Source organism: Motacilla alba, chromosome Z, assembly GCF_015832195.1.
Source record: "Motacilla alba alba isolate MOTALB_02 chromosome Z, Motacilla_alba_V1.0_pri, whole genome shotgun sequence".
NCBI lineage: Eukaryota > Metazoa > Chordata > Aves > Passeriformes > Motacillidae > Motacilla > Motacilla alba.
The window spans coordinates 19,703,929-19,727,154 of record NC_052046.1 but is presented as its reverse complement, the minus strand read 5'-3'; the positions used below and the strand labels follow the sequence as shown (position 1 = coordinate 19,727,154).

Sequence of the window (23,226 nt, the reverse complement as noted above, 5' to 3'; positions counted from 1 at the left end):
CACACACACACCAATGTTCCACTAAGCTAGATACCTAGGCTGAGGAGATAATGTGTATTCCCTACAGGTTTGATGGTCTGCTGTTCTCTAGGAACAGATGTGCCAAACAGCTTGCCTAAAGGCTTTAAGGTTATGAACAAAAGCAATCCACATTTCTTTCTGAAAACAAGTAACTCATACTTATTGCTGTGATTTTGTGAGTGTAAAAGGTTCCATAGCACTGACCGGCACTACATGGGAAATACTGCTTCCAAAGGCCCTGACTGATAGCGAGTGAAATCTTTATGTACCTGTAACATGGAATTAAATAGGCAGTTTGAAATACATCTCTTTTTTGGATCTCAGAGGGAGATGCCACAACAGAATGCTCAGATTCAGACACAATACTTGGAGGGAAATGACCAAACAGAAATGGCGCCGACAGAGACGTAACTATTAACTACCAGCCCAGCAAAGGAAAATTTTACTAAACTTCTGGAATGACACAGAAATGTACTGCTCTTTATTCATGGGGACAAAGACTGGGTGTTACGGAATCTGTTCCTGTTTGTTTGATACAATCAGCTTAACATAATAAATCAGTTTAGGAATCTTTAACAGACAGAATGACTACATATCAGATGCTCCTCCATCTTCAAGAGTATGCACTTTCATTGGGAAAACCTGGATTCCTGAATTACAATAAAACAAAGTGGAGGTCCGTCTTTTACCTGGAAGACAGTCCTGTGGTCTTCTACTACTTGCTCTTCCATTTCTACCATTTGTGACACAGCTTCATGGAAACTGAACAACTGCGGAGAAACTTCTTCTTCCTAAAAACAGTAACCTTGTTAACCTGGAAAGAACAGTGGCTACAGAAAAATGTTGAATGTGACCCATTTCATCACAGAACGTGGAAAAAAATATGCAGAAGGCAAAACCTGTCAAAACCAGAATTTACTAGAATACAATACTTCTAAGAAGTATTAAGAAAATCTCCAGGCATGAACAGATGGGGCAATAAATTCAAAATATTTACAGAGTTAAATTTAATTAATATTCACCAAAAATATCAAGTCACTAATCCTAGCAAATACCAGAAATCAGAATATTCCAATTAAAAATAACAACTTAAAATAATGGGAATAGGAAGTCTCAAGGGAAGAATTAAAATTACTAATAGATTTTAATGCCCACAGAAAACTTTGGGTTTCTGTCAGGGCTCTTTATTGTGCATGCTGCAACAGACAGGAAAAACTTTTTTAAAAAAGAGAACAGCAATTACATTCAGCACATTCCAGGAACTCAAAATTTAATTAAACCTTTGGGAAAAAAACATTAAATGAATGTGAAGAGAGAAATCTAAAATGTCACCTAGTGACTGATAAATTAGAAGAATGCACACATGGATTTACAAACTGAAGCCTTCTAAAGAAGGCTTCTTTAGAAATGAATAGTCAGCAATAGAAGAGGAAAGTACTGTAGGCTATAATTAATGTTTAGCAAGACAGTGTAGTTCTTACACAATGCCTTTGAAATAGTTTTTAAAACACTAAGTAAGGCTTAAATTCAGTCAACATGAGCTATGAACAAGTGATATGATATGATCTGGTTGGAAGGAACATCCAATAGGAAGCTCTAGGAATCACTACCATGTTCTTATGGAGTCCTGGAAAAAAATTTACTAAAGTGAGATATACCACAGACATAACCAAGAGATGACTGACAAAACTGGAAAATGTGAGGATGGTAAGGATTTTTCCTTTTTATTTTTCATGGGCATTTTCACAAATAGAGTTTTAATCCCTTTTGAAATTTAAGGACCAGGACTAAAGCTGATAATCAGCAATGAGGGAGAATGCCCTCTGGAAGACATCTCTCAGCTCCCTACTCCTCCAGCCCAGGGAGACATACTGGGAACATCATGTGGCTGTCTTCCCAAACAGTGTACTGGGGTTCCACCCTAGGAAAACCAGGATGCTAGGACGAGGAATGATGGGTAGCCAGATTTCCACATGCAGGGAAAGGCAAACGCAATGAGGTTTGAAATGAGGTTTGCATGCAGGGAAAATAATGCTCAAAACCAGAAAGGGTTAAATAAAACAGATGAGTTTTAGGATACTTTGTACTGCTAAAAAAAAGTGATGCTATCGTGGAAAAAATGCATACTATAGATCATCACCACAGCCTGCCTAGACATTAAAAGCCCTAGGCAGCAAGGAAGACAACCATTCAAGAAACATTTTTGGGTTTGGTTTTTCTTTTGTACGGAAATGAGCATAATACCATAAACAGAAAAGGTGAAGAGGTTTGCTGTATGTATTTAAGATCTCACTAACAGGCTATTGATCTGGATTTGTTCTGCCCACTGTAAGCCATCGTCTCTTTCCATGTAATTTTGTAAACCACTCACATTTTGTTCACAGAGCAGTTTGAGATCATCTCTCTGAGGAGAGCTTCCCACACCCCACTGTGTCTCCAAGTCATCCATCTGATTGGGAGTATGGTGTATAATGGAACGGATATCTCCTGCAGCACTAGGATCAACCGTCAGCTCCTTCACCCTATGGGCAGAAAATGTTTCATTTGAAAATTAGTACCCACCTGTGCAAAAGAGTCACAACCAAAAATAAAGCTCTACAGATTTATGCACAATCGATTCATTTAATAAGGAAGATGATGATGTCAGCTTCACAAATTTAATGTACTTTCCATGACAAAAAGATGTTAGTCCAGTTCCTAAAAGGCATGGACCCTTGCATTTTTACTACTTGCATGTGGATTAAAGTAAATCTAGCAAGAAGTATTTTCTGATTGAAATCTTACTACTTGTTAACAGTTAGGAGGGCAAAAATTTCAAACCTCTCAACATTAACTCTTTGACAATGGGTGATATTTCAAAGAAAAGGACATTTAGCACCCTTGACCTGACAATCTTTCTTTTTCTGCATATACAGTTGCTTTTTAAAAAAGTTAGTCAATCAGCTCTGCACTAGCTGTTATAAGTAAATGAACCAAGAAATTCTGAAGAACATAATAACTTGCAACTGAACATTTCAGAGAACAAATAGATCCTTTCATTAATTTCAAGGTGAAAATATTTTAATAAAATGGTAGGCTCTCGCAGCATGTAAGTAGTTTAAAGATTGACCATGATTCTATCAAAAAAAAGCCTATTTAGAAGCAAGTTTGTGAAAGATGCATGTAAGTTTGAGAGCAAGTTTTACAACATATTCTTAATTTCTTTAATGGGGAAAATGTTCTTTCAACTAGCAGTTATTTACTACAATGGAAAATATTTTTTATTTATCTTCAGAGTGCTGAAAAGCTTTAATAAGATACGTTTTTTATATATATATATATATATATATATATATATGTATATATATATATATATATATATATATATATATATATATATATATGTATATATATATATATATATATATATATATGTAAAGAAATTTTCCCTTTCAGAGATATTCAAATTACCCTAAACACAGAATTGTTAGATTTGGTTCATTAAATGTACAAAGATGACATCACCATTTCTATTTTTTTTTAATGTATGAAGGAAACTAGCAAGCCTGGATACAGAATGTGGATGTTTAAGGAGGGTAAACAAAATATGGGAAGATGATTGCGTATCATGCAGAACCATCACCTGCCAAACCAAAATTTAAACAAAGTATGTGGGACTCAAGGCAAGGGGACTAATGAAAGGTTGGTCTGTAAAATTACATAGCCAAAAAGAAAACTTAAAAATAAAGTTCCATGTATAGAATGAAGTAGACCTGGTGTTTGAAGGAGAAAAGTCGTCATACTCATAGGAAGGAGAGAGATCAGAGCGACTGCCACTACCCTGTGAGAAGGGAATGTCCGAAGGACTAATTCCAAATTCCTTTACTCTGCAGCAGCAAAATACAGTGGCAAATTAAAAGAAAATGTTCTCATAAACACAGTTAAAATGACAACTCTTTGTTTAGCATACTTCTTTAATTGTTTAACTACAAAATTATTTTTATAACACAAGTGTTTTGACATATTTAAACTCTCTGCAAATAGTTCAGATCACTAGCAAAACTTAACAAAACCAGTGCTGCTAATTTGCAGGGGACTATAACAGCAGTGTTTTGAGAAGACTAATTCCAGATTTCATTTTGTATAGTTAATATGATTCGATCTACATTCAATATTCCACTAAATGACTCCTTTTAAAATATCAAATCACTACAGATACAAAAGTGTAAATTCTATTTCTCCTCCTGTTGTCACTGCCCATACACTAGTGTCCAGCACCTAAAACTACTATGAAAATTATGTATTTTTAGAAAAAAAATTTAAATCTATACAAAACATATGAAACATTACAGTGTCAGGTGTATACTCTGTAACAGCATACAATTTTAATACTAAGAGAAGGTTCCCTTAGTTTCAATACAACTATTTAAGAGATGATTATTTTGTTTTGTAGTGACTTTTTATGGCGTCACTTCAGTAACATAAGTTGTATAAGGGGTAGAAGTTCCAACAAGTCTTGAATGTGCAAGGTCCTGCATCATGCTACTGTAAGCAGAGGAGTAGATGCCTCATTCTCTTCAGGGAGGAAATGAGACAGACTGGTCCAAGCCAGGCAGGTTTCCTACTAGCTCCATTAACCCAGACACAAGGACACTTGCAGACTGAGAGAAGCAGGCAGTAAGACTTCCTAGCAGGCCTTTGTGCCTTGACAAGCAGAAGCAGTTGTGGTTCTGCCTGACCTCTCACTGGGGCAGACTCCCAGACAGTAGCCTCTTCCAGCAAAGCCAGGGCTTCTGATGGCCCAGAGGCTGTCTGCCCCCTTTGTCCTTTGCAGCCAAGTGTGGGGCACCTCTGAGTCACAGATCTGGCTGCAGGGACACACAGGACCTGACTGCACCATCTCCAGACTTTAAACACAGGAGAACTGCAGCAGGTGAGGGATCCTTTCACACTCACCAGAGAGAGTTGAAGAGTTGAACACTTTCTTACAGCAGTACAGGTCTCAAGTGATGCATCTCCCTCTGGAGGTACTAATTTCTCTACAGCGATCATAAAGACTGTTGGATTTTCTGCCTTTTTAAGCCTGTACTTAGGGGTCTCAGATATTTGTTTGAATTTGGGAAGCATGAAATTTTATATGTATATGTAATGCAGACTGACAACTGCACACAATTCCACAAAAGGGATGGGGAAAAAAAATCACATCAGAGAAAGGTATTTAGCCAACATTCCAGAGAAACTTCATGAACACCAACTATCCCTAATGCAAGAGATGGTCCTTTCAAAGGGCAAAACTAATAGTAGCATGTCCTACATACCTTGCAATCCACATTATCCATCTCTGCATAGTGGCATAGATACAGTTTTAGAAGATTCTTTTGTAATGGTTGTACAAAGTGAGAATTTTAATTGCATGTGAGCCTGGATCAGTAATTTGGTTTTAATTCTATTAAGAAACACAACTGCTACTGAATTATTCAAGTAGCTAAAATGATCATACATCATGGAACAACACTATTTCAAATGTCAGTCATTAACAGCCAGTACAGCTTTAAGAAGTAACGTTTTTCATACCTATTTGCATATCTCAATGTATTTAGAGTGTTTTCACATGATGCCATCCCTGGAGAAATCGTAGCAATCTGGAGAAAACAAGCCACACATTATCAAATCACTTTATACAGATGAAAGGGTAGATAAATTTAAATGTATATATTTTTTAGTCTCCAGTTTCATCTCTGATCTTTACAAAAAATGTCTGTTGTGTACAGCTGTCCTTATACAACAACATCTCAGGGACACAGATGTCTAGTCAAAGCTTCAATTTATTTTTTTTAACCCTACAAGGAACATCAAGAATTCACAGAAATTCAATTTCCCCAACCATCTTGGTAACATAATGTGTAAATGTGAAATTGTAACTTAAAAACTAATTGTAACTAAAAAACTCCTCAAAAAATGAAATACGCAACTCAGTAGACCCTAAGTGTAAAAGATGTGTAATACGCATCTTTTGAGACTCTCCTCTGTTCAAGGAGATTCTATGAAGATTTTGGCCATATGAGAAACTGAACTTAATAGTAGTAAAGATAAGCTTGAGTTTAACTATTTTCCTAAGTAGAGATATATTTTTTCTCAATTAGAAATTATCTGTAAACAGAACTTGAAGGCAAACCTTTCATGAGACCTATCTGAAATCTAAAGGTCTTTCTTTTTCCAGCTAAATTAACTACTCTGAAGATAGCACCACCTTTCCCGAAATCAGCAAAATTTAAAACTGTGATTGGGAAAAGTGGGATCATTATTTCTCCTAGTTTCTCTGAGTAATCCAATTTTTCCACCTGGTCTCTTCCCTAAGCAGTTGTAAAGGCTCTACCCAGAATAAACACTTCTATGATCCTACACACTAATATTTTTGTGTCATCATAGACTCAGGACACTGAAACTGATGGTGATTAAATAATCCTGGTCTTCTCTTTCATCGTGCTGCTGATATTCCTGTATAAAAGCAGAGGGAGTCATTCCAAGAGGAATTTCTCCTTCTGGTGAAAGGGAAAAATATGTGGTGGAAGTGATCATACAGACCTAAGTTTAAAGCTCTAATACTGGTATATATCAATTACTAAGGAAAATAACAAACTTATATTTGCGACCACACAGCTGCACGTCTCTTGTTCTGGGTGCTAATTAACAAAAATCTAAAACTTCCTAAAGCCCTTTCAAACTCAAATAATGTGAAAAATGCATACATGTCTTCCACCACTTTAATGTTCAGAGCATGCCACAGACAGTGATGTTTAGATTGATGGCATTTGGCTTCCCAAGTCATCATTACATGTGATACAGCCTGAGGACAGCTGAACTATCCTGACAATTGGAAGTGGTGAATGAATCCCATGCTTTCCTTTGCTTTGTCTGTGTGGCTTTTGCTTTACCAATTTACTACCACTGCTGTGGTAGGAGACTGCTCCAACACTTTAGAGCTTAAGGAACAGCTGCTCTAGGGAAGTGCCATTGCAGGTGCCTTGGTCTGTGTGAATACCCTGCTCAGGACACATGAACTTGTGCACAAGTCTTGGTGTATGACCTCTCCTCAGACCCCAGCAATCCCAGTCCAGGCAGGACAGGAGAACTCAGACCTCTCTGTTGCTCACTTTCTTGTTCCCAATTCCAAATGAGGATGGGAAAAGCTGCACTATTTATGGACAGACCTTCAAGATCTGTAATAATCATCTTCCTATTTTGAACCTATCTACACTGCTTGTAAGCCATCACAGTGCGATCAATGGCCATGTTGGGACATGGAGGTCTGCAGATTCCTACTCCCACCCTGGAGGGCTGAGGGGTTTGACCACTTCAGCTGTGACTTCAGCACATGAAGGATGCAAATGTCAAGGAGCAGCACTGGCTAAAAAATGAGACTAGTTTATGTAGTCACATTGAAACTTTCAAATGACAATCCATTATCCTACAATGCAACTCTTCAAAAACTTTGAACAGTTTCTCAAACTATTTAGACAAGAACAGTAAAACTGCAATGACTGATAAAATTTTTTGAAAAAATTACGTTGACTAAGTCTCTGGATTTCTTTTGAAGGAAGCAAACCCTAGCCGTAACTGCCACATTATTAAGTTTCAAAACTTATGAGCCTTCAAAATATTTTTCTGAACAAATTTCAAAAATCAAAGAGTTTCCAAATCATAGTTTAATGTTATATACAGAGAGACTACTCCATCCCTAAAGAGGTAACTTTCACAACTGCAACATATCTATTAATAATAAAAGGAAAAGTCATATAAAAATTGAGTGTAGAAACTAGACAATGAGTTTTACTCATATATCCTCCTTACAGATTTGTATATCAGAAAGCAAATGGAAAACATACAGCAAGTATGTTTTTAAATTTTATTATTTCAGGAATCCTTTAGTAAGTTAAAAATCACAAGATTTTACTACATCATTCTATATGCATTTCATATTGAAAAACCCCACATAGGTGAAAATCTTCATATTGAAAAGCCCCACATAGTTGAAAATCTTATTCAAGCAGCATGTTTGAACAGAGGACCAAATCTCTCTTGTTGAGAAAGTTCTCAGTAATAACCCCCATTGCTGGGGGTTAAACTATGACAGTATCTTAAGATGAAACTCTGCTTATTACATTCTTAATTTAAAAAATTAATGTAAACAAACACTAAAACCGGAATGTCACAAGTGGTCCTACTACTAAGAAAAATAGCAGAAGAAAGAATTTGAAGGCAGTATCTTATCCTCAAAGAGGTTTCTTATGCCTAATTGTGAACTGTAGTTATGTGAATGAGAAAAAAAAAAAGTAGTTCAAGCATATTTCCACTTTCAGAGGGGATTATTTATATTATTTAAGAACTTCCATGAAATATTCACAAAGGTTAATAATGTGATGTGTAGAGAGTAACTTCCAACAGGCTAATTTTTCAAACCTCCTTCATCAGTATGGATACACCTGCTACAATTGGACCATCTAGCTATCTAATCCTGCCTGAGATTTATGAAGTTATAGGGTCATACAATGATCTGAGTTGGAAAAAACCTCTAAAGGTTATTTAATTCAACCCCCATGCAGTGAGCAGGGACATCTTCAGCCTGGTCAGGTATGTCTCAGTGGTAAAGAAAACTATCCTGTTGTTTCTTTAGAGAACTGAAGGAAAAAAGGTTAATAAAAATGCTATTAAACTACCATTTTTATATTAGAACAATACCTAACAGCTAAAGGGAAGACTAAGCTGTCCTAATACCATGGTTTATACATTGTGGCCTGCAGACTTCTCTGGCCTCTAGACTAATTAATTCAAAGGAGCCTGTGAAAAGTAACCAATACAAATAAGCCTAGTTATCAGTATGTACTGCAGAGAGTTCACATTCTCATAAAGAGAAATGTTACAGATGCACAAATAAAACAACTGGACGCCAGGACTTTTATCTGTCCTTTCGCTCATCTGTCAGAAGAATTCTGTTTTTCAGACTGGCACAAATGCACACTTACAGCTATTCAACAATTATTTACATATATACTTATATGTAATTTAATATATACTTATATTTAATATATACTTATATGTAATTTAATATATGCTTAATTTAATATATACTTATATATTTATAATAGTTAATAATTTATAATATTTACAATAATTTTGGTTTGTGTTCTATTTTATATATTTATATATTCTTATATATATTTTATGTATTCACAACAGCTCTTCATCCCATCTATCCCAACAACTTCCCTTCAATAGCATGAAGCATATTCTGATGAGGTTGATACCAACTTTTAGTTTAATCTTTGTCATTTAAAAACCACAACTCATCACTATTTCCAGTCTATACCTTCTTTTCCAGAATTCTGCAAAACAAACAAGACTCTTTTGTAATTAAGACACTGCTAAAACAAACAAACTTCTCAAGGTAGAAGCGTTTCTAGCTGTAGCCTCGCTAGAAAACTAGAACCAGCAATAAGAAAGGTCAATAAAAAAGTGAGAAGGTAACAAGTTATCTAAAATCACAGAATCACAGAATCATAGAACCCCTTAGGCTGGAAAAGACCTCTAAAATAATTTAGTCCAACCATTAACCCAATAAAGCCCATCTGCATGTCCCTAAGTACCACATCTATGCACCCTTCAAAGATCTCTGAGGATTGAGACTAGGCCACTTTCCTTGAGCAGCTGGTTCCAATGCTTGACAACTCCTTTGGTGAACAAATTTTTCCTAATATTCAATCTAAACCATTGAGAAATGTCTATTTCGAAACCCCCCTTCACATATAATGTCAATTAGTAAATAAATATTATGCAATCAATTTTAAACACAAAAGCCTATATTTGCAGTGCCTCTTCTCTTTGTAATTGTTAGAATAGTTAACCAAATCAACTTACCATACAGGTACGTGAGTTTTCCCCAATGAATGAATCTCTTAGCACCTGAGTAAGTTTACTTGCTCTGAAGGGTGTGTGAGGTTTATTTCGGCCTAAGGCTCTAATGCACTCCTGAAAGAACAAAAAGATTTTTTATCATGGGTTAAATAAAGGTAATAAAAATGCACTTCAGAATCAGAATATACATTCCTTATATCTGATGCATTCCCCCAAAAATATCATTAAAATGTACAGCTAAAAGTTTGGATTCAGTAAGCATTAGGCTTCTACTTCTCATTAAGCTCAGTACAAAGGAAAGAATTTTAAAAGGATTAGAAACCTGAAAACTGTCTCAATGTCATCCAAATTGTTTACATCTACTGTATTCAACAACAAAACTAAACAGTGTTGATGTGAAATGTTCAGGCTAACAATTATTCCTGATTATCAGCTACAAAAGCCTGAATGAGCTACCACCTCTGCCAGCAGCAACATTATGGGCAAGGACATGGGTTAACTGCATCAGTTAAAAGCAGTGGCTTTGACTTTGATTTTACCACTGTCTTTCTTTGCAGCTTAGAAGAAAACAAACTTTCTGAAAGCTTCCACAGGTCACAAACCAAGTAGGCGTAGCTCTCCATTGGAAGCAAGCTCTCTACTTAGCATTGGAAGATACTTGAAACATTAGGCCATTCTCTGTTTTAAAATAGTCTTTATGTGAAGAAACAGGGATAAGATCTTCTCTAAATGCCCAGAAGCAAGGGGCTACACTAATATTTGCAATTGATTGGGTTCCAGTGAGCAATACTGTATAGATGTAAATATTACAAAAGTACTGCAGAAGATACAGCCGCAACTAAGTACAACAATGACATCAAGACACCATTAATCTAACCATCACTCCTGTCCACTCAGCACTCTAATACTGTCTAATAAGTTATTCCTAGGCAAAGAAATTTTAATTTTAAATTTTTGTATTGTTGTAATCATAATATTTTGACTGTAATTCTAGACTCTACTTTTCCTTTACAGACATCTCTTCAGATGCAAGGCTTCCTTGGTGCCCTTTTAAAGTATCTAGACACACAACTTCTACAGCCAACCAAACTTCAAATCTATTTCAAATTAGAGTGTTGCTTTTAACTGCACTAATAGATGGAATAGCCTTACGTGTTACATGAATAATTCTACAGAAGTTCAACTAATCCTCCAGCTGCAGACATATCCTATATTGAATTACTGATATGGCAATCACCAAGTTTTTAATTTTAATATACTATAATGATTTTTAGTTTGCTTACTCCTGAAAAATTAGAATTGGATTATCTCCTTACTAGTAAAAGATTATAGAAGGGCACCAGGAGCTTCTGAATTTGTAACAGAGTTTTAAACTCTGTTACATTTACTTTTCATTACATCACTGAAAACCAGGTAACAAAATGACAACACTACTCCCATGTAAAAACGTTACAGAAATAAATTCCTGTGTCAAAATCCTGAACATGGTAAGACAGGACTGATACCCACATGGAAAGAGCAAATCTTGGACTATCAACAAAGACCACTTTGTCAGAATTTATTAGTTTAACTGGAACTTGAAAATAACTTCATGGCTTCTAAATACTAATGGAAAAGGTTGTGTAATGTTTTTGGGATAGATGAAAAATGGCAAACATGTAATCGAGAAATGTTTATGGTTTTGTACCACCTTTTAAACCCCTGCAAGACATATATTTATTTTTATTTCCCCCTTCCCCAAATAATTTGGATGAAAATCACTAGTATAGCATCAGCAGAGCTTTTTGCAATAATTAAAAAGACAAGTTATATAAAAATTAACCAAATATGTTGTATGAGCACTATCCAGTACAAAATAATAAAACTGGAAAAAAAAAAAAAAACTCAAACCAAAGCCCCAAAACAAAATAGCTTTATTCAATTACATTTGGAAATGAGTAGTAGCATCAACCCAATGGTCCCAGCATTGCTTACTTCAATGTTAAAGCAGAATAGGCCAAAGTTTTGGAACTGCTGCTTCCAATTTTTCAACATGCCATAGATTTTTGTAATGACACATTATACATCACAATTTTATGGTGTGCTGTGAGATCTGTTTTAATCAGATACCATTCTTCTCCCAAGTTTATACTGGGAATAAAAGGTAACCACACAGATCTTAGGGTTCAGATTTTTTATATAAAACCAGTGTTTGCCAGTGTTAGTGCTGAGAGTAGTAAACCTAAGCAAAACTAACCAAAAGCAGAGACAAATTCTAAGACATTCAAAACTACCATTTCTCCAGTTTGAACTAAAAGAATTACTTCCCTTGTTTAGACTGAGCCTTTATTTTAATCATTATTAAACATCAAACAAAAAAGGCAGGTGAATATTTCAGTAGTATTTTTTGGCTCTGTTTATATGTACTGGATGTGTGAAACTCTATAAAGTGACTGTATCAGACAATCTGCTATGAAGAAGGGTTGACAAAAATGGATTTCACCTTTCAAGGTTTATTTTAATTATTTGCTCTTTTTTTCTGGACATGCTGCTGTTGTTTTGCTTTAGTTGATATAGTAACAGCAGTAAATATGTTGTCAGTGTAGTATTATTTTTTATTTAAAAAAAGAAACAGTGAGATCAGTAAGAGTACTTCCTGTTAGTATTTCCTATCTTGAGTACCAAAGTAAGTAATTTGCCTTCCTATTTTAGGTATATATCAGAAATGTCTACCAATTCAACCACTGGGGACTTTTACTGAACTTGTTTTTTTCGGGAGTTTTCTTGTTTGTTTAGGGGTTTTGTTTTGTTTTTCACTTGGTTGGTTGGTTGGTTTTGCTGGGGTGTTTTGATTTTATTTTACAAAAACTACATATAAGTTGATAGCACAATGTTTCTGCGTTGTTTCTACTTGGGACTTACTAAGTGTTCCCTCATGCATGTAAAGGGAAAATTAATAAATTGGTTTATATGTGTCATATCAATAGACAATGTAAACAAGCAAAGCCCGCAAAAACACTAAATTTACTTGTCATTGCTATTTTATATAGGCTTCCACCTACTCCAAGGCAATAGAAACATCAGTTACCTTAAGTGCTAAAAGGCTCTTGTTAATTTCTGCACCTTCCAGCCGTGTCTGCCTATCTGCACTCGAAGTATCTGCTCCTCTTTCATTGCCAGCCAAATCAATCAGAGAAAATTTACCATGCAATTTCCCTTTCCTTCTGAGAATAATCTGAAACACTGCGTGGCTTCGAGATGAGTGTGCATTTGCAGATGTCTGGCCAGATGTCCTTTAAACAAGAGACAAGCAGAGAAAGACATTAACCAGTAGAGGACCATACATGTCAAACACCAACCCCACAATGACAGGTTTTCAGGGCAGATTGCTGTTTTTTGTTACATGTTGACAGAATGTCTAGCACTCTTGTGGACACTAGACATAGAACACTAATAATTGGATATACATAGTACAATTATGCTTTTTCTTCCATCTCTTTGAATGGAAATGGGAGATTAGTAACATTTTGCCTCCCTTTTAAAATCAGATCTTCACATATTTCAGATTATCAGAGAGCTTACATAAAAAATGCTGATGGCTTTTTATCTGATCATGCAGCAGTCCATGCTCAAGGCTAATTTTAAAAACAATGAAACTGAAGTCTTAAAAGAAAGTAAAAATAAAATTGTGCTTAACCTCTGCCAGTATGCATCAAGACCTTTTACAGATGAAGAACCTGGCAGCATTCCAGTTTTTAAATTATGTGAATTTAAGTCAGTAAGCTGCTTACATAATACATGCAAGTCACATCCTCTTAAACAGTTATTTCTCTCCAGGAGACAGAGAAACTCTAAATGTCTCTATTTAAAACATAGGTAGATTCTTTACTTGCAGACAACATCATCAAAAACTCACTTGAATATGGAAAGGCATCATTACAAATATATCCCAAAAAAATCTTGTTCTGAATTTTTAATGTACTATGAAAAACTGGTGTAAGCTATAGAAGATACCTGCAGCTGTTGCCTACTTCAATAAGCTTAAGAACATCTTCAACACATTTGACTTCCCGCTCCTGTAATCCCACCACCTGGACTTGCTGTTTACCATCTTCTAACACTCTTAATTTTGTCTTCCTGTTCAACAAGTCAAAAACCTTAGAGAAAAAGAAAAAAAGAACAGTCAAAAGAGGAGCTTTAAAAAAAATTCCTGTTTCGAATTCCATTTCAAATAATGCAAAACATTCCATGGAAATACAAGATTGGAAGGAAAATGTAAAAATTCTTTGAGATATAGCTTTTAATACAAAAAAAGGAAAAATTCTTTTATGTGACAAGCTCAAAATTAGCTCAAAATTTTGAGAAACTCCTTCTTTTTCAGAAAAAGACCAAGTACTTACCTTGCCACTGTAGATCTCAAAAAATGTTGCATATACTTGAAGTTCTAACTTCTTATAGTTTGGCTTCTTTAGCATTAAAAAGACATCTCGAGCTGTGAATACATTTCCAAAATAAAAAGAAATCTCATCATGTTTTTTCATTTAGTGAAGATTCATTCACATGTAACAGTCTATTTTACAGCACCTCGTATTTTGCAAGAATGACAAATACGATCAGTCAACCAAGCCTAAAACAACACAATCTAAACTGCCACATTACACTGGAAGATGCAGAAGACCCAAAATTATAAACTTAAATAATCTGTTAATGCGTTTTTGTTAAGTAGTCTATATTTACATTACTGTATAAAGGAAACATATCTAGGGACAACTTTTGATGTTACCAAAACTCCACTGCAATGCAAAGTAAGTAAACTGTTACGTTTGTATGAGAAAGAGTAGAAAATTTATTGATCTCAACTGGTCTGCCCAAAGCCAACTGATCAATGAAGTCTCACCTGCTAGTGCATATATGCCTTTAGAACAATCTTGGTTCTTTCCCGAAAAGTCACCACCCATAGTCTAAATTAAAAATAAAAAAACAAAGAAAAAAAGAAAAGCACCTTAAAAATCACAGAACTGTAACTTACATATTTCTTATTTATTAGAACTCATCTAAGTGTGTAATGTAAAAAAGGAGTATTGCTGACTTGTAGAAGAACTACTTACATGGGTTTTCCCACTGCCTGTTTGTCCATATGCAAAACAAGTGGCCATTCCCCTTTCAAATATGGTCTCCACTAATGGTCGAGCTGTAAACCTTAAATGCAAAAACAACTGTACTTAAAAAACTGGAGTACTTTAAGATGCCACTACTCTAAGGAAAATTAAAATGCTAAGGCCAGAAGTGATAAAATCGATCCTGTACTTTGACAGGTCAAAGGACATTCATACATTAATTTCTGAAGCAATACCAGCTCTAAGGTATTCAAATTTTCCAAACCATCACAAGCTACAAGGTCTCTCTCATTTGAGGTCTCTCTCATTTGTTTCACAATATTATCCTTCTTTAAATCCTAAAACAATGATTTCCTTGTTTTAATGATCCAACACCCCAGAGTTTACTAAACAGAGTCTGGAGCTCCCTCAACATGCCAGAATAAGAAGATATTGAAGTAGAACAGTTTAGCAGATAGGAATTTTGTCAGTAATAAATGTCTGCTGTAGTTTTTTTTTTTCCTCCCCAAATCAACTTCCAAGATTAAATTTGAAAGACAAGAGGCCAAAACAACATTGCACAACTCAATTTTTGAGAACATGCATACATTAAGAAAGGGCTCAAGATAATGGATACCCAAGCTCTTAAGAATGAAAAAATCTACTTATCTGTGAGGCATTATTTGCTGTGTAAAAAGTATTATCTGAAGTATCATTTCTTTAATTTTTAGATAATTAATTTTATTTTAAGAAACACAGATCTATTGTTCCTACTTCATCTGCTTATCACTACTATTTAATTGTAAACTCCAAAAGCAAAGGGTAAACTAATGGAAATGGAGAGTTGCATATGGAGATGATTCTCTCTGCAAAACTCTTTCTAAAGTTTTTCCAGATGTCTACATATAAATAACCTAGTAGTGACCAATAAAGGAAAAAATTAATTACAGAAACACTGAGATGCTACAACCTTCTTTCATTCTGCTTTCAAACACAAGATCGCTTACAAAAATAATACGGGCAAGACTGAGCCATTCAGCACTAACCCAGGGTTATGTAAAGAATCTACATCTAGCTGAATCATGAATTTTCATCAATAATACACCAAACGATTCCTGAACAGCCTTAGTCTTTCTTTCTTTCTTTGCTTTTTCTAAGTATATGCCTTCTGTCTCCTCAAGAGGATATTCCCATATTGATGTTTGCTCTTTCTATAGATAAAAATTAAAAAATTCACAAAGTCTAGCCACCTTAGAAGCACACTCCATTACTTCTGTTTGATTGACTTTGAAACTGTTTATTTTGCTGATTTATTTAAAAGGGACTTAAATGTGTCTGTTTTAAAGTAAGAAAAAAACCAAATATATCTTAAAACGATTTCATGAAGGATTACACAACTCCAAATGAGACTGTGTTAAGAGTCCAACTTTACTTTTACCAGAACTTTAATTTGCAATCTTAGTCTTTCAGAAACCTGAACTGACTCTCCTTTAAAACTCATATGGCATATCCATTTCAACTAGTGAGTATTTTTCAATATTAACAAAGATTTGCAACTCTGTGTTGTGGTTCATGGATTAAAAATACTTAAAATACAGGTGAAGCAAAATAATAACAGTAGTAATAATGGTAATAATAATGGTAGTAGAAGTAATAATAACAATAATAGAGTATGTACTTTTCTACTGTGGACTGAACATTTTTTCAGCATAGATATACAGTAAATTTAGCATATTGGAGAAAAATGGAGCATCATGACACAATTTTTTTTTTCTCAGTATGACCATGAGGCTCTGATGAGAGCACATGATGACACCTATCTTGCTCTTATTTTTGTTATTATGGAAGACCATAAAAGAGATTGCCCTTGAAATAAAGATCATTATTGTGCCATACGAGGGAGAAGGAGAAAGACTAGAGATCTACTGTTTCAGTTTGAATAAAATAATCTTAAAATATATTCCTATATTGCCATTAATGTATTACATAACTAATAAAAAATCTGAAAAACTCACTACAAAACACAACAACACTGTATACCAAAACCACCCCTCACAATTAACACCATGTTCACACAGATAAATAAAGGAAGAAGGGAGATTAGAAGAATGGATTGTCAAGCAAGATAACTACTTCATGCATCATCAACCAGCTGGCTCTCCCACAGCTCTTCGGCATCAAGGAAAGGAAAGATGCTACCAGCAGACAACCAGCAAAGACAGAAATCTCCAAGGACACAGCTTTGCTCTTTTGTTAGTATTAGTTTCATAAGATTTTCCTTTTGCCCCCTTCTCTAATTAGAACAAGCATAAGAGACAAGTTTTTATTTTCACAACCTTTTAAGAATTCTTCTGCTATCCTCTATCAATCAGGGCATGATTGTAACTTTAACTTCCTAGTTGTGGATTAAAAACAAGAAATAAGATATTTCTCTGTCAATACTTTTTAAGACTATGGGAAGCACTTCCCAAGCATAAGAAAAATTATATCTTCACCAAATTCCTTTTTAATATCAAGATTTCCTGCAAAAAGTTCTGTAGTTATTTAGATGCATACTAAGATTCTGACCAATATTATGTCAGTGTCTAACCTTGCCCACTACTGTATGTACTTCACTTAATGACTTGTTCAAGGGAAATAGCTACTTCTAAACATGCGTTTGAAAGTGCTGTGTGAATAATTCCATACCAACAGTGGAACTGAAACAGAAGAGCAAAGAACAAAATGGAGATCCAAATATCTTTGGCCTAAAAGAGGATATGTGTCTTTGCTGCTGTTTGTTTTTAAATTAGAAGGATTTGGCATTTTCAGCAAGATAACTTAGCTCTATACACTTCCACATTACATCAGCCAGATTGCTTCCAGAAGATAAGTTAGCTCAGGTATCTCGGCAATACTGCAATATACACTCTCTCACTTTATTTGTACTCTTTTTTCACCCTCTACTGATTTGTTTCCATCTCTTAATTATCCTATATTCAGACTGCAAGCTCTTTGGTGCTAGGGCTCTCCTTTTCCTCCAGGTTCCCTGATGACCAAAAGCCAGGTTTCTCAGGTGCTGCACACACACTAATAATAAGACAATAACCTGGAAGCAAATGGAGAACTGATTACGTGGCTTAAGTAATCAGCAGCTGAGGAGGCAGGCGATACTTGCTAGAGCCTGGAATGCAGCAGGGTTTGGAGGAGGACTGGGAACGAGACTGAGGTCAACAGAGGTGGAAATGACATTGCAGGTGAAAAATTAGGGATAAAGAGTTAAAACAAAAGTAAACAGGTAGAAGAATGGAGGTAGCAATATACCAACTGGTAACAGAGAGAATAGGAATAAAGTCTAAGACCAATGTAAGTGTAACAGTTATTAGTATGGAAAAAACATGATAAAAAAGATTCACCAAAAAAAAGCATATACACATACCTGTAAACCATTTCATTAGGAGCCGTGTCATCAAAGGCATAATCAAAACGAAAAGTTTGGTTTTCTAGGTACCTTGTTAAATCCACCTTTTGTTTTGGTTCATGTACCATCACAACATCTTTACTAGGAATTGTTATTACATCAAGGTCTTTCATTAAAGTTTCTATAAAATAAGTGAAATATATATTTAACTAACAATGCATTATTATTTTTTTACATTTTCCCATTGTTTACATTCCCATAATATCTCAGATAACACAGCTCCTCCAAGTAACAACACTGCAATGGATTTGGGCTTCTGGTGCCTAGATAGTAATCTGCTAAACAAGAGATTTCATTTTGGAAGTCTAGTCATCCTATCCTACCAATTGCTAGAAATTAAAGAGGTACAAAGCTGTTTAGACTAAAGACTATGATCATTAATTACGGCACTATCATTGTAACTTGTTATGCCTTCTATAACACTTTCCTTGGACTTGAGGTCTTATTCCTCAGTGATATATAGTCTTCTACAGCTCACTGCCATATCCCTTGAGTTTTTATAAATATCTTCTCTAATGGAGAAAGTAGATGGTAGTGCTATACTGCTTAGACTGTCAAACTTGAAAATACAAAGAAATTTGCCTCCTTATGATAATACATTTTATTTAAATATTTTATCTTGATATTTTCTTTAAATTTTGCTTTCATTTCTCAGAGATATTTTTATTTGTGCATTCTTCCTGGAACCTATAGTACATATCTTTAATACATAATTCCTCTAAAGTAAAATTCTTTCTAAAGATTATCTTGTAAGCAGAATAAGCTGAAAATTATAATGATCCTTCCTATTACTGTGACTTCAACAGTGAGATCCTAGATTATAATTACTATACAGCACTGCAATTTACTGCTAATTGTTGTATGGTATACGAGTCAACAAAACAGAGAACCCGGTGATCCATAGAATGCACAAAAATAAAGACCCTTTGTGTATACAGTCAGGATTCACTAATGTGTCCTACTTGCATTTCTTTGTAAAATTTCTTAAGGCATGCAGTTCAAGAATTTGATATGACTTTATACAACCAGATAGAAATCTTTTCATGAATTAACATCCTGATCAAACAGTACAATGGTTACCATTGCATTACATTACACACCAATGGAAATGCACATTCCAGTCAATGTATAATCAATTTTTCAATTGCACTGCAATAAAATGAAATGCAATTATTCTGCAGCAATCACAGATAAAAAGTAAGGAACAGTAACAAAAAGAAATGTACGATGGACAATTCTTTGCAGTAAAAACCTTTTAGTTTAACCATTCAGAAGAGGATTTTTCTTAAAAAATTGTTTGGAGTAAGACATTTACTTCCTTCCATATATTTGATATGAGAACCTGCATTCTTTGCTGATGAAAATTAGGACTAATGTCTCTGAAACCCATCATACATTTCACAATTACAAATACATGTCACTGAACTAAAATCTCAAAGTGTCACTCTGAACACCTACTTCCTGAGAAATCAATCCACAGAACAATTGATGCTGAGAATACCTAATGTTTTTGGTGATAATTCTGCATTTTTGAGATGACAAAACAAATTCATTTTGTTTTTTCTAATCATAGGATTACAGAGTAGCATCTTTAATTCTTTTATACTTTTCTATGATTTTATGAGAAATACTGTTTCTCGTGAACTGGGTGTTTTCAGGAGATTGTATCTTGTGAGTACTAGATTATCATCCCCTACATAGATTATTTAGTTAACACCTTTTTTACTACTGTTTATTCTTAAAAACGCAGAACAGCTTTAAGTATCAACCTCATTTTTACTTAGACATTCTATTTCTACAAACACCTCTGATCTAATTTTTAATAGCTCCCAACCACTAATACCAAAGACATGCAACTTTCACAAAATTGAATCCTACTTCTGAATCCCAACTCATGTTCCATAACAACTCAATATCATTTACTGTGATTTCACTTTGTCCACCTCCAGCACAGGTAGAAAGTCACATTTTTCCCAACAGTAAAAGCAAAAATGAAAATAAAAAATAGAAGCAGCAATGTGAAAGGGAAAAATAGACAAAACCTAACTATATACTGGTATCAACATATGTATGGGAAAGGGAACACACTTCTCCCATTTTCCTCTGGGTATGCTTCAGATGATCCTAAATGTGTACTTCTGACAGTACTAAAACAATAAATGGCATCTAATGCTGCATCAGCAACAGAGGGAGGCTCTTATGAGTCCTTCATCTGAGCAGAATGTAAGAGAAAGAAGAAAACAAACACCTTGCAGCACTGGATCCAGACAGGCTGCAATCCAGTAGGCATTTGTGATCTAAATTCCCACTGAAACTAAAAGAGCTTCCTAGGAAGTTAAAATTTCAATTTAACTAGAATTGAAAGCTGAACAGTGTTTTGTTTTTTGGTTTTGGTTTTTTATTTTTGAATACAGACTCTAGTCTGATGAGCAGGCAGTAAGAAAAATAGTTCAAAGACTCATTACATAAAATAAAAAGCCATTAAGGAGTTCTTTTAGTACCTAACCGTTTTTTAGTGGCATTTGATATCCTCTAGAGTAACTTTGCTAAATCTGAGCAACAACTCCAGGGGGGTACAAGTTTTCTGTTTGCCTGCAGTCCATTAGCCCTGTCAGGATATCTTGGACAAGTTCAGGCACCAACTGTGTCATAAGATACTTCTTTGGTGTCTGATCCAAGATCACTTGGAAGTACAAAAATATATATACAAAAACATGTATGAAAGTTTTCACTGTGTAACTGTCTGCTCAGGAGATCACTTGAAGGATACTTCAAAATAACAGTGATCCTAATACAATGTAGTGAAGAGATTAGAGGAGAATTCATTTCCAGATCAACTAAATACCTCCTAGATGACCTTGGGAAAAAAAAAATCACACTCTTCCTGTGCCTTAGCTCCTAATATATAAAATTTTGGCAGGTAAACTACTTTTCTCCCCAGGTTATGACAAGTCTATGAATTTTCTAGGTTCATTACACATATTATTTAATGTAAGAGCTTCACCTATTCACCTAGAATTTCTAGAGTTGTTTAACACAAATAATGTTACTATCAGAAACAGCTTTTCAGATAAACAAATGAACAAAATCTTCAACAATCATACCTTTTTTATTGAGTGGTCGTTTTCGTACACAAACACAAATCCTGTGCTCATCAATCTGCAAAGGAAAGTCTTTCGGTGAACTATATCCCAATTCCAGTTACAAAATATTTAATTTTATTTGACTTCTCTTTTCAGATTAAATGACTGGTTAATCATGTAAAAAAAGTGAAATTTCCAAGACAGTGAGTCCATGTAAAAACCCTTTGTGCCTGCACAGTAGCCAAGAACCCAAAAGGGAGAACCATATATTAACAAAACTCCCCAGACAGTGATCTAATCCAACAGATCAACAGGTACTATTGGACTCTGCAAGCAAATCTAGCTTTAACAGGTTAAATATGCTATTGACAGAAATCGTCACATTCTCTGACTTCCATATAATTTGAGTCTTGATCATTTAAGGATTCCACTCCTCTGACTTGACTGCAAACCAAAAGACTACATCAGCTTCAAAGATCAAACAGTAATTATTATGTTGAAGACAGTTCTTCAAATAAGTTTCATGGTTTTGTGTGCACATCCCTTAGCATCCCAGGAAAATTCACCATACAAAGGCTGAGTGCCTACTTACTACATATTGGCTTTATTCAATAGTAAAAAATATATTTAAATAATTTAATAACAGTTTAGTAAAGTAGGACTTCCAAAACCTACTCATTTCAGTATCAACAAATTACTGAAAAAATAAACCCATGCTATATTAAATACTAATATGTATTAAAGTACCTATTTTTTGCACTAACAGACAGAAGTATGCACAGAAAAGAAAACGAAACACACACAGCAAAAACACAGAAGGATAACGCATTTCCATATTGCCAACATACTTACAGGATCTGCAGTTGTCAGTGGTCTATAATCCAAACTTCCCCTGAAATCTCTTATCATACACATAATTTCATAATTTGGGTTTGTAGCATCAACATCCTAGGAAAAAGTAAGCAACAGAATTTCTACTATATTTTTTGTTTCCAGAAAAGGCCTTAGTTAATTACCTATGAAAAAAAATACTCATTAACTAAAATCTTTTTTTTCTGCAAAACACCTGAAACGTCTCTTGCAAGTTTAATATAAATTTAATGCCTTTTTCCACTCTGATGTAGCTAATTTACTGACCATAAAGGAAACAATTATAGGCTTCCCATGTCATTTTGGCTGGCATATAAAATACTTTTTAATCAAGGAGTCATTAATAGTCTACTCAAGAAGGAGAAATTACTCCTGCCTTTGCCAGTACCTTCACACTGAAGAAACATATGGTCAAGACTTCTTATCTCAGGTATGGCACTCTGACAGATGCACAGATACTCCCCTACACAGGAACAACACACACCACAGAGGACAGTGCAGGAACCCCAACTGCTCTGAATACAATCCTGCCGGATACAAGCCAGTTAAAGCAGCTTGGCCCTACTGTTGGTCCTGTATTAATTTACACACATTTGGATGCATTGCAAATTCTTCCCAGACTCCCAGCAAAGCAGAAGCAATCCCAAGGATACTCAATAGGCTACATCCAGCCTGTGATGGCTTTGGCTGGGATAGAGTTAATTTTCTCCATAGAAGAATGTGGTATGCAGCTCTGTTTTGGATTTGTGCTGGAAACAAGATTGACAATACATGGATGTTTTAGCTACTCCTGAACAGCATTTACACAGCCAAGTCCTTTTTTGGT

At 34.9% G+C, this 23,226-nt stretch overlaps 1 protein-coding gene across 5 annotated transcripts in view; it reads right to left on the bottom strand.

The window, feature by feature from the left end:
- KIF2A (kinesin family member 2A) overlaps positions 1-23,226 on the bottom strand; it is a 55,839-nt gene that overhangs the window by 4,761 nt on the left and 27,852 nt on the right. For 3 of the 5 annotated variants that reach the window (XM_038125746.1, XM_038125745.1, XM_038125747.1), the window contains exons 7-19: positions 22,383-22,478; positions 21,552-21,606; positions 18,406-18,568; positions 15,000-15,090; positions 14,789-14,852; positions 14,292-14,383; positions 13,906-14,048; positions 12,980-13,184; positions 9,916-10,026; positions 5,575-5,642; positions 3,774-3,887; positions 2,393-2,543; positions 711-812 (exon numbers count right to left, since the gene is read on the bottom strand). In XM_038125746.1, the coding sequence (XP_037981674.1) occupies positions 711-812; positions 2,393-2,543; positions 3,774-3,887; positions 5,575-5,642; positions 9,916-10,026; positions 12,980-13,184; positions 13,906-14,048; positions 14,292-14,383; positions 14,789-14,852; positions 15,000-15,090; positions 18,406-18,568; positions 21,552-21,606; positions 22,383-22,478 (1,455 nt within the window). The remainder of the gene's footprint in view (positions 1-710; positions 813-2,392; positions 2,544-3,773; positions 3,888-5,574; positions 5,643-9,915; positions 10,027-12,979; positions 13,185-13,905; positions 14,049-14,291; positions 14,384-14,788; positions 14,853-14,999; positions 15,091-18,405; positions 18,569-21,551; positions 21,607-22,382; positions 22,479-23,226) is intronic. The other 2 variants (XM_038125749.1, XM_038125748.1) reach the window with 1 other exon arrangement.